At 50.2% G+C, this 12,278-nt stretch overlaps 1 protein-coding gene across 1 annotated transcript in view; it reads right to left on the bottom strand.

Annotated features, from left to right (window-relative positions):
* Itpr1 (inositol 1,4,5-trisphosphate receptor type 1) overlaps nucleotides 1–12,278 on the bottom strand; it is a 307,500-nt gene that overhangs the window by 48,443 nt on the left and 246,779 nt on the right. Inside the window, exons 48-51 of the mRNA XM_077793448.1 lie at nucleotides 10,473–10,568; nucleotides 7,667–7,789; nucleotides 6,361–6,465; nucleotides 2,947–3,139 (exon numbers count right to left, since the gene is read on the bottom strand). Coding sequence (XP_077649574.1) covers nucleotides 2,947–3,139; nucleotides 6,361–6,465; nucleotides 7,667–7,789; nucleotides 10,473–10,568 — 517 coding nt within the window. The remainder of the gene's footprint in view (nucleotides 1–2,946; nucleotides 3,140–6,360; nucleotides 6,466–7,666; nucleotides 7,790–10,472; nucleotides 10,569–12,278) is intronic.

Below are 12,278 nucleotides of genomic sequence, written 5' to 3'. Positions count from 1 at the left end.
TTCCAGAGGAAGGAGCCACAACCTTCGCATGTTGGGTTCTCCACTGTAACCTGCAGCATGTTTTCTATGTCCTTGGGGCTAAAAGTTGCCTAGATCAACAACATCCTGCCATGTCCAGCAAGACAGTGGGATGCCATGACCCCAGATGGGCGAGTGATTTGACTCACTATACCTAGGACATGTTTTGGTGACACTCTTTCCTAGCCTTTTGCTTAAAGGAACTGGGCTTTGCTAGCTGACCTGGATTCCACATGTATGTGTATAAGCAGCATTTCCCAGCTCTGTGCCCATCAGAATGACAGTCACAGGGCACAGGCGTCAGCATGTGCAACTCTATCTCAGTTTCCTCTTCTAGTTTTCACAGCCCAGTCTGGACTTCACCAGAGCTGTGACCTTCAGGAAAGGATGTCAGAGCGGGAGGCAGAGGCAGGATGCAGGTGGGAGAAGGGTGTGTGTGCCTGCGTGCCTGCTGCATGTGCTGGGTAAGCAAAGCAGAGAACAGGGTTTCTACAGGGCAGAGCATCTAACTGGGTGTCTCAGTTCTTGCAGAAGAAAACACTAAGCAACGTTAACAGTGGAGTCTCAGCTACAGATGTCCCAAAGCACAGGTGACGTTCAGTAAAAGGTAAAGCTGAGCTGCCATGTGAGTAAGCCAGAAAAGACCTCTTCTGCAGAATTACTAGAAGAGAAGATAGACCCTTGGAAGGGGAGAATGCATTTCAACTTCACTGCACTTCTAATGAGTATACTTCTCCCCTCCCTAGATATGCAAATCATGTTTAATTCAGTTATTATTTTCAATTTCTCTCTTACCAGAGGATAGCTTTGAAGCCAATTAAAATCTTCCAGTTGACAACTATACTTGTGTTTAAGCTTCACAGAAACAAAAACTGCTTTCCAAAAACAGAAAGACTGAAAATAAAGGAAGGCAGGAGTGACACTGTGTTATGAATCTGGGAATGCCGAGATGGCCATTCTGGAATAAAAGTTGTCCAAGAGGTCATCCTGCTCCTCGACTTATGGATGAAGGTCTGGGAGCAGTTAATCCACCTGCTGGGGGCCACAGAGCTGGGGGGGTGGCAGAGAGAGAATGGAACTGACATCCTCCTCCTTGGGACTGAGGTCCCCCCAATCTCCCCAGCTGGAGACACCATCTCAGAAAGAGCGACGTGAGACACCGTAACAGAAAGGTCTCTGTTGGTTTACCAGATTTTTAGATAGACACACGTACACCCCCTATATATATATGGATTGACGAACAATTCTGGGAGAAGAAATGTATCTGATCCACTCAGCAGCCACATTCACTGATAAGCATAAAATTAATTGATAAGGTTTGGAGGCATGAAATTGGGACCATTCCCTAAAGCTGCGACTGTGGAACATCGCGCTGACAGGCAGAAGCCACAAAGCAGTTCTCTCCTCTCTCTAGCACAGAACTAGAAAGGTGAACCCGAGGCAGATGGGGCTTTTCTCCTCCTTGTGGCAGGGGCATCTCTTTCTTACAGCCCAGCATGGTGCTATCAGGAGTGCCAGTGTTCACCGTGATGCCCGAATTGGAAGAGTGTCGGAGGAATCCACAGGAGGCTCCAAGGACAGGCAGTGGTAGAATCGTGCCTGCATCCTCTGAGGTCTGTACCAAGGAGGATACCCATGCTCGCTGCTGTGAGCCCTTGCTCCCTGGGTCAGACTCGAGACATGTGGGTACAGGATGGTGTGGCCCAGAATGTTTTAAGATGCCCCTTAGGGACGGGAGAGAATGGGATAGGGATGGGGTGAGGTGGGAATAGGACCTTTTGGCCAATCTGCTTGGACAACCTTCTTTGTCACTAGCAAAGCTAAGGATGCAGGTGGGTGAGGAGAGAAGCAAAGCAGCAGCAGAGGAGGCACGTCTGGTCCTCAGATTAGCAGGGATCAGGGAGAGGATGAGAGTTCCCCGAAACTGACCTATGACACATCTCTCCCCAAACCTAGTTGCACCCCATAGAAAGAGCCAAGAAGATCACAGTGGTAGCTGGACTTCAGTGTTTCAAATAAAAGCCTGGCTCCTGACAGACAGAAATAAAACATGATCCTTTTTAAGTTGGCCACAACAGCTGGTGCCAAGCTTGTCGTTGGGGCTGAAGGACCACATTAAACCCCTAATGAAAAACAGGAGCAGGGGAGCCCCCTGCGGAAGCCCTATAAAGGTGCCTACCATGAGTCATTTCAGCCAGGCCTGCCTGGGCCTCTCCACGGGACTCGCTGGAGGGCAAGAATGTGTCGTACATAAAAAGTTATTCTACTGCCCATAAAATGATTTAGAGCCTCAAACCTGAGCTCCTCGGTATGAGGGGAAACATGGGAGTCTCCAGAGCAGGTGAACTAGTAAATGAGCAATCAGGCCGAGTGCACTTCCTGCCCACTGAACCATCCTGGGCGCTCAAGGGCCTGGTCTTTCATCGCCCTCTTTATTTATTTATTTATTTATTTATTTGGTGCCAGGGATTGAACCCAGGGATGCTTGGACCACTGAGCGACATCCCCAGCTCCTTTTTAATTCTGACACAGGGTCTTGCTGAGTGGGTTAGGGCCTCCCTAAGTTGCTGCAGCTGGCCTCAAACTTGCATTCCTCCTGCCTGAGCCTCTTGGGTTTCTGGGATTACACCATGCCCCACCTCTATTTCTGACATGGAGATTACAACAAAAAAGGGCATTCTAAGTCATCCATGGAACTGCCACACATCCGGTCAGGACAGATGCTGCATGAAGGAAGCCTCTCTGGGGAACTGTCACACTGAGGCTTGGCCCCATTTATCAGCTACTGAAGGGCCACTGGCCTCCGGGAAAGCACACAGATGACCCCCACGTGGCTTCTCTTGGGAGGCAGAGGCACCCCCCAGCTCGAGTCCATGAGACGCCCAGGACCACACCTCTTAGGAGCAAGTCCCCCGCACTGGGACCTACCTCGCAGCTTCTTCTGCCAGTTCATTTCGTTGAAGAGGTCTTCCGAGCGCAGGAAGAAGTCATTGATCTTGCTACCCTGCTCGTCCCGCTCCGTGGTGTAGTATATTCGCAGTTTTGACTCCTTGGTTAGGAATTCACATATGCTGGGTACTGGGAAGACAATCTGTTCCATCGTTCGGTCTAATCGGACAATCTGGGATAAAAACAAAGGGGAGACTCAGCGGTCGCCTCCGACACCTTGTGCAGGCTGCAGGCTGCTGGAGGACTTGGGGTTCGAGGTTCAGAACATTAAAGAACAAACTCTTCACATTCGATGACTTTGGCTGGGCCGTCTCTCTCAGACTAATGTAAAAACCAGTTCTGGTTAACTCTGCTTTTCTAACCTCAGACCCCATTCGTTTTAACGTGACCAGCTTTTACAGGAAACTCACATTGCGTTTCCCATACATATTCACATGAGGCTGCTATTGCCAGACAGAACTTTCTCTAAGATGGGATGGTTCTCCATCTATGCTGCCCAGGAGGACGGTGGGCCACAGGTGGCCTCTGGGCATTAGCATATATGCTTACTGCAACTGAGGAGCTGAATATTCTGTTATATTTCATTTTTGTCTCAGCAGCCACACAGAACTCTCACACTGGATGGAGCACTGATGGGCCACGGTGTAATCTAAGATCCTTTCTCAGATAGCAAAGCTGAGTTATTCCGCCAGAGGAACTTTATGCAGAGACCTTTGGTTTACATCCAGCTGCAGTGACCTCTTACCTGTCAGGGCATCTAAAACGTATGGTATGTGAGCCAAGGTGTCCATGTGATCTGAGATGGCCTCATTGTCCTCTAAGCTAGCTTTGTTGGGCCCCTGGGGTGCAGGATACCTTAGTCAGGTTCAGGGAGCAGAGAGGACAGTCTGCTCTGGATTGTCCAAATTCTAGGATACTGTATAGTCCCGGGCAGGTGTAGAAATTTCAAAAGGACAATGGGCCACAGGACAGAGGAGGCATGACCTCTCTTCAGTCTTCCTCCTCAGAAGGTGGAGAAGTCAGGTGAGGCCCAGGGCCAAGGCCCTATAACAAGAGCTGGTTCTTATTCTCCCAATACTTTGCAGCAAGAGACACGACTCAGGCCATGGCGTGGTGCTGTTGTGGCGTGGGTGCAAGGTGTCCCCTAAAAGCTCTTGTGTTCATGCAGGAATCCACAGGGTGAAATGACTGGACTGAGAGCTGCAGCCTCAGCAGTCCATCCTAATGGGCTGACGGGGTCCCGGTGACCACAGGCAGGTAGGGTGTGGCTGGAAGAGGTGGGTCACCGGGGGCGTGCCCTGGAAGGGTGCATCGTCCCTGTGGCCCCTTGGTCCCCTCTCTTCTCCTCTGCCTTCCTCCTCCCTCTCTGCTTCCTGGCTGCCATGAGCTGAGCAGTTTCCCTTAGCTGGGACCTGGTGTCATGATGTCCTGCTTTGCCATGGGCCCAGAGCAATGAAACTTTCTAACCATGAACTGAGATCTCTGAAACTGAGCCCCAAATAAACTTTTCCTCCTCTAAATTTTTCCTATCAGGTATTTTGGTCACAGTGACGAAAAGCTGACTAACACAAGTGGGAAGGTGTCCCAGAGGTGGGACGGGTTCCCAAGCCCTGGCTCCATATTCTCTGAGGGACGTGGTCTGTAGACCAGTGCTTCCTGAATCTAGCTGGAACTCAGGTTTCGGAAGCCTTTGTTCTCACACTAGTTCTGCCCACGACCTAACCTCATAGAACTAGAATCACAATGTGAGGGGTTAGTGACCAGAACCTGCCCGTGATCCAGCTCTCCAGGTAATTCTGGTGTAAACAGGGGGGCAGGGACCATTCTGCAGTGTCCTGCTATGGAGAACCTGTCTGCTCCACACAGTCAATCCACTGGGAATCAGTCCTGCCTTCTCCTGAAGGACACCATGAGAGATGTGCATCTGGGCTCAGGAGGAAAAGGAGCAGGAGGAGTTCCCGAGCCTGGGGCCACCTAGCCCGACTCCCAGTGAGGACACTGGGGCGGCAAAGAAAGCCCCAGGAGGTGAGGAACTGTTCCCTGGTTCCCTCAGGTAACCCCAGGGGAAACCTGAGGGAAGGGGAGGGTGTTGGCCAAAGGCAGGGACATCTAGGCATTTCTGTCCTTTTTTTTTTTTTAAAAGCCACTTAGAAGTGGGAGGCAGGAGAACTTCTCTAGTGCTTCTCCAGCCTCTAGTGGGTCTTCTCCCCAGTAAACCATTGAGCTCAACAAAATGACCTCTAAGGTTCCGGTCTCCTCTGACATTCTATGGCACCAACACCTAACACGTGTCTTCCAAGGGTTCCAGAAGACAGAACTGGCCCTGTGGCCAAGCTCCTTGACATGCATGATGAATCAAGAATATGTGCTCACCTACTCTGGCACATGAGTGAAATGATACATGACATTAGGATGACCTGGAAACCTGATTCATCAGAGAAGAACACATGAAAAATCTCCATCTTGAACATGCTCGCTGCTCAAAGGAATGTGCTAGTCCTTGTGAACGTGAACGCTCCTTTCAATGCTGATGCTGAGCTTGGATATTTCCTTGTTGGCAAAACGTGACACATCATCCCTTACTGCCACAGGACTGGAGATGGAAGCCCGTGTTCCCTGGGATGCTAAGAGACAATTCAGGGGACATAAAACGCATCCCCAGGCTCGGGGGTCAGACAGACGGGGATTAAAATTCCAGCTCTGTCACTGAGAGTTGGAGAAGGAACACGACTCCCCTGAGCCTTACGGCAGTGATTCTCCGTGTGAAAAATGGGGACATTACCAACCAGTTCAAGGAGGATTATTAGTAAGACCTTTTTTGTTTGGTTTAACATGCAGATGTGACTGTAGTGTCGCTGAGTGAGGGGCTCCCTAGTGGTCCCATTGCCCTGGGGTCCAGTCTGGACTTCTCCCAGGGATGGTGCACCAGTTCTGCAGGCTCAGGGCTGCCCCCTCCCTTCAGCTCCCTGAATTGCAGCCCCTGGGCCTTGCTCGTCTCCACTCTCCAGAGAATCTCCCCTCCCAGGGTCTGAGAAGCTCCTCGCCCGTTCATGAGGGTCTGCACTCAGAGGCCACTTCTTCAGAACAGGCCTCCTGGGCATCACAGTCTGCAGCACGTCCCCTCTGCTGGGCTTTCTTTTATGCCATATCCTTGTGGCCTGGCCACAATCTGACATGAGTGAGATGTCTCTGTGTGGCTCTGCTCAGAGCCCACCTCATCTCCAGCCCTCAAGCGACACGAGCGACGTCCATCACTGGTTAATTCACACCTTACGCAAGACCTGGTATAGAGGAGGTGCTCACAGCACCTTCACTGCTCAGATAAAGAACGTGCACAGGCCCGGCACAGGGCATTGCTCAGTGGAGGCCTTAGCACTGAAGGTCGGCGCTTACCTCGATCTGTGCCGTGTGCTTGGCGTAGAACTCCAGAGCTTCATCTCCATCCACCTGGCCACCAGGCTTCAGCATGGTCTGAAGTTCTTTGTTGTGCCGAGCCAACTAGAACACAAGTACAGAAACACAGGGGCAACATCTCCACAACAGGAATGCATGAGCTCTTTCTAGCTACGAGTTTCAAACAGTGCATCGCAACCAGCAGCAAGCGGAGGGCAAAGGAGCTGGGAGGCTTGCTACCTTCTCTCCAGGTGCCTCTGCACAGGGGTCATTTGGAGAGCCTGGTAGAAAAGTCCTGGAAGCTCATACAGGGTCCTTGCTTCCCCTTGATTTCATTTCATTTCTTTTTTTCAGGGGGCAGGGGGTAGCAGAGATTTAACCCAAAGGGGCTCGGCCTCTGAGCCAGATCCCCAGCCCTTTTCTTTTGTTATTTTGAGACAGGGTCTTGCCAATTGCTGAGGGCCTTGCTAAATTGCTGAGGCTGGCTTTGAACTTGCGATCCTCCTGCCTCGGCCTCTGGAGCTGCTGGGATTACAGGCCGTGCCACTGCATGAGGGTCCCCTGATTTCTATATAGACAGGAGGGTTTTCTGGACAGTCCTGCAGAGCCTCCATGTGGAATGTTCAGAAGCCCTTTTGGAGGTCAGATGCTAATCATGGGATAGAAATGGGGTGGGGACCTACCAACCTCGGGCCCAACCCCATCATTGCATATAGCTGGGTCTCTGCTCGAGGGACAAGGGGGACAGGAAACAGGAGCTGAGCTACGGCCTGCCCAGACCCCCCAAAAATCCAAGAGACATCAGCACCCAGAAAGAGGAGGATTAAGAACCTCCTACAGGGAACAGGATAAAGAAAGGAGACACTGGGATGCCAGGGCACGGAGCATCACCCTATCCCCCAAGGCAGAAGGAAGTCCTAACGACAAGTTCCCACGGACCTCACATACGGCTGGGGGGAAGCTGGAGTTTACTCCTTTAGATTGTTGAGAAACTTGGCTGTGTTTATAAGAAAGGCTGGGACGCCTTTCACAGGACTCCAGACAAGATCATAAACTACCGACTGTTACTGCCCAGGGGTGGGTGCTTATAAGGGGGATTTCCAAGTCTGTGACCCCAGCACAGAAAAGTCCTGGGCCTCAGATCAGATGCCAAAACTCCCGGGAGCCGCACTCTCATGAGTGCAGCCGGCCCTCAGAGAAGGCCATCAAGGAGGGCCAGTCCCAGGTCCACAGCCCTCAGGGAAGGCCCTTGGGCTTGGAGTGGTGGCCTTGGGCGCAGAGTCTTCAGGGGTATAGGAGCTCATACCTGGTGTGCTAATATGTAGATGTTGTGCCCCACATTCCTGGGGGAGGCAGCTCCGTCCTCACCGTTTTCTCCATCCTCAAATTCGACTTCGCCTTGCATGTAAGCCTTCTTGATCACTTCCACCTGCAAGAAGGGCCGAGGGGACCCTCTGAAGACTGGCGTCTGTAGCACCCAGGTGGTAATCTTCCCTCCGGGGCAGATGCTGCCCACCCAGTGCAGCAGCATTTCCTAGCGGGCTTGGAACGCAGCCTCAGAATCCTCCTAACACTGCTGCAAGCAGTCGAGACCTTTACCCTCCACAGACAAGAAGCAAATTCATTCACTCTACTTGGAGCAAGAGATATTCTATGGCTCCTAATTTAAAAGGCGGCAATGGCTATAAAAGCACTTTGAAAAGGCAAATATGATACAAATGTAAGTTAGAAGCCTGAATTTTCCTATCTCCATCTTTCCATCAACTCTCCTTAATCCCAATTTTGTCCTTTTAGGAAAAATCTGCTAAGAAATCCATTTGTTTTTTATAACAGCTTGTTTTCTTTCTTTCTTTTTCTTTTTTTTTGGTGCTGGGGATTGAACCCAGGGTTACTCCACCACTGAACTACACCACCTTTTTGCAACAGGTCTTGCTAAATTGCTGAGGCTGGCCTCAAACTTGTAATCCCCCTGCCCCAACCTCCTGAGTCACTGGAATGTGCATAACTGTGCCTGGCTGTGAAATATTTTTCTTATTCAGTTCCCTTCCCCCACAAGCCTACACTATGTGAAAATAATAGACAACTAGTAACATCTATTGACCGCTTCTCCTTGGTGCCAGGCACCGTGCTTACTATTTTCATGTTCTTTTTAAAAATGTAATGCTCATAGGGCTGAGGCTCTAGTTCACTTGGTAGAGTGCTTGCCTCGCAGACGCAAGGCTTTGGGTTCAATCCCCAGCACCACCACCCCCCAAAAAATTAATGCTCACAAACATTTTATAAAGTTACCAGAGGTTCCATTTCTTTATGGACAAAGACACTAAGAGAAAAGAACACTGATGAAGTCACAGTTAATGTGCCACAGCTCTGTCCCTGGTTCTATGCACCTGGCTTGGCTCATGCCCCCAGCATCCTGGAGCCTTTCTGTCCCTATCTTGCCGTTTCCACTCACCTCACCTCCCAGGGAGCAGGAGCCGAGTCTGCCTGTATCCAGACCCTGCCCTAGTGCCCAGCACGGTGCCCTGGCTGATGGAGGGCCTGGCCAGGATTTATTAAATGAACAAATTGTTCAGGATTTCATCATTTAAAGAGTAAGAACACCTCCACTCCCTAAGTCGTACGAAAGATTCATTTTTTTTGTTTGTTGGTGTTTTGGCTTTTTTGATGGTTCAGAAGGCAGTTTAGCCACAAGGCAGCAATCTGGAATTATTTCTCATTACCCCAAATCAAGTACGTGGAGAGCCACCCATTTCTGCACCAAGGCCAGTTCAGGCACTGGGTTGAACTTTGGAGACAAAGCCTCCTTCTCTGAGCTTTGATTCCTGCCAAGTTCTCTCTAATATCCAATCAGGCAGACAGCATGTTGTGTAGGATGCAGGGCCACAACATGCACAGTGCACGCGTGCACACACACATTGGACATCTGAGCGTCCCTCTATCTAGACACTCAGAGCCATGTTTGTTCCAGGAAGTCCGACTCCTCCCATGAGCCAGAATGATGTTCTCCAAGCACAACGGGGCCAACCAGGAGCTAGAGGCAGCCACAGTATGGGGTGCTGGCATTTCCCCCACCCAGGACAGGCCAGAAGAGCTGGGTGCTTTCTTAGTTCAGGAACGGGATCTCTGCAAGGTCATGCTGACCCTACTCAAGAAAGATAACCCTGAGTCCCCAGCACTCCCAGTTATACAAGCTATTATGCAAACGCACAGAGGACTCCCAGCTCGGGCTGAGACCTTACTCCCTGACCTCGGAGATCAAAGAACTGGGCTGCTCTTAACTTTATTTAAAGAAATACATGAAGGGACTTTGGCCTGTGCACATCTAGGTCAGCAGGAGGCAGAGCTGTTTTAATGCCCTCATTTAAGTCTGTCAGCTGCAGTTTGTTTGTATGGGGAAAAGTCCAAAAAGAGAGCTCTGCCCTCTGCTCATGTCACCATCTCTGAACGCTCCTCGTCTGACAGTCTGCAGCCCCAACTCCAACCTGGAAGTCACAGCCCCCTGTGAATATCACCCCTCAAAAATAAACCAGATCGTGTTTTCTCCAAAGAAAACTCAAGCCAAGAAAGCACGCCAGCCATCCAAGAAACTTCTCTTCCATTGTCCAGACCACTGGCAACAAGAACGGATGTGATCTTGTCACCCCTGGACAAAGACGTGACAAAAATATCAGCAAAGAATAGGAGTGAGCAGAAAAGGGGCTTTGATTCACAGAGGACTATCGTGTGTCAGCACTGCACTGGGCTAGATGTGAACCTTCTCATCTAGTCTTGAAAACAACGCTTTGGCCCAGGTGACTTCATCTTTCTTTTATGAATCAGGGAAGTGTGAAGTCGGAGAGGTCAAATGGCTGCCAAAACCACACCGTAATGCATCTGAACTTGGCCAGTGAACTTGACCATGCTCTGCACCCAGTCCTCCATGAGCGGAAAACAGAGAGGGTGGCTTCTGGATGCTCCAGGGACAGGGAACACATGTCCAGTGCCCTACGCTTCACCTCCCCACCCGCTCAGGGGCCTGAATTGCGAGTTTTCTTCATCCTTCTGGTTTGATGAATCTTGAAGAAAGCTTCCTTTAGTGGGTCCCAGGTCCTGCTTTGATGTTCCCAACTCACCAGCTCCTTTGGCCGCATGTTGTAGAGAATCCTCTCGGCATTCTCACTGTCGTGTCTGCTCTCCATGATGGCCAGCAGCAACTTGGAAGCGTTGTTCTAGTTGGAGAAAAGCCAGGGTGAGAGAGGCAGGGGAATTACAAGGGCGGGGGACTCAGGTGTGCAGCCTGGCTAGTCAGACAGGCGTCCACCTGGTGGGGAGAGGATGGCACAGACGCTCTGCAACAGGCAGAAGAGGTGCTACCTTCAGACCCCGCGACATGCACACAATCCGATTCAGGTCAAAGAGACGCAGGTGTCAGCTGATGGAAGACTAGCTAGTATTGGAATTCTAAACCTGGGTGCTGGCGGGTGCCAGTCACCCACCAGTCTCCATGGGGGATCGGTCCCAGGACCCCTGGGGAACCAAAACCCAGGGATGCTAAGGTCCCTTATAGAAAATGGCATGGTCTGTGCATATAACTGAGAACATCCTTCCAAATACTTCTTCTCTGGACTATTTATGATAATACATAACACAATGTAAAAGTACAAGGTCAATAATTGTTGCTGTGCTGTATTTTTTTAGGAAATAATAACAAGAACAAGACTGTCTGTACGTTTTCAGCATAGGTGCAATTATTTTTCCTCAAATATTTTGATCCTGCAGTTGGCTGACCCTGCAGATATTGAGAGGCACACGTGGAGGCCTGACTGGACTGTCACTCTTGGTGACATGGCTGTGCACAGGCCCATGCTGACTTGATGTTCCTGAGGAGGGGAGTGGCAAGTTCTCTGCAGGGGCAGATGAGTGTAGGGACACTGCTGCTCAGCCCAGCAGGCCAGAGAAGACAAGGCAACCAGGATAGTTCTTCGTGGTCTGAAAATATTTCCATCAGTACCCATAACTCCAAATACCATGAGAGTACAACTAACACACTTAACCAGAGTGACCCAGAGGAACACTGCCTGCCTGCCAAGCTCTGTGTTCCCATCCTGTTAACAGTGCCCATGTGGCTACACCCTGTGGATCTTGGCTTGACCTCACTTGAGGTCCTGGGCCATAAGGATTTCTAGGCTTTTTGTTTATAGGACTCCAAAGATCTTGTTTTTTTTTTTTTTTTTTTGGGGGGGGGGTGTTCCTCCCCAAGCTTCACAGCAGCTCAGTTAGGTTGCTGTGCTGTCATAAGACAGAACTTTCTATAATTATCCTCAGATCATCAGACTGTTGAATTAGTAGAACAGGTCACTGAAATGCTGCCCTGGAGCACATGAATGTCTCAGGGTAGTCCAGTGGCTGATAAACGGTGTGTTTGCACGATGTTCAAATCAGGTGTACAGCAAAATTTCTCAAAAGGAGCTAAAAGCACTGCCCCCTCCCCCCAAAAAAATCCATATACCCAAATCAACTAATTAGACCCTCCACTGAAGTACTAAAGAAAAAATAAAAATAACTGGGCCTTCCATGCAGCAAACACAGAGCAGTTTTCCAGTGAACCCTGTAGTTCTGGGCCTTTCCATGATAATGACAAAGTGCTCAATGCTGTATGTGGCTGTAAGCAAGGGTACAGATCTCAACTCGCACCAACATGGGGACAGCTAGGAGGGAATGTGCTCAGTGACAATAACACCTTTGCACACACCAGGGTGAGTTTCAAGTACAAGTTTCAGAAGTGAACCTCTGTATTTTTTTTGGGGGGGGGTGGGTAGGGTGCTAGGAATGGAACCCATGGTCTTGTGCATGCTAGGCAAGTGGTCTACTGCTACACTATACCCCAAGTCCTAATTCTTTGGATTCTGTGAGAACCTTTGGAACCTCAAAGCAAGGGG

This window comes from Urocitellus parryii, chromosome 16, assembly GCF_045843805.1.
Source record: "Urocitellus parryii isolate mUroPar1 chromosome 16, mUroPar1.hap1, whole genome shotgun sequence".
In the NCBI taxonomy this organism is placed as follows: Eukaryota; Metazoa; Chordata; class Mammalia; order Rodentia; family Sciuridae; genus Urocitellus; species Urocitellus parryii.
The sequence above is the reverse complement of the archived record's forward strand: the minus strand, read 5'-3'. Positions and strand labels throughout refer to the sequence as shown.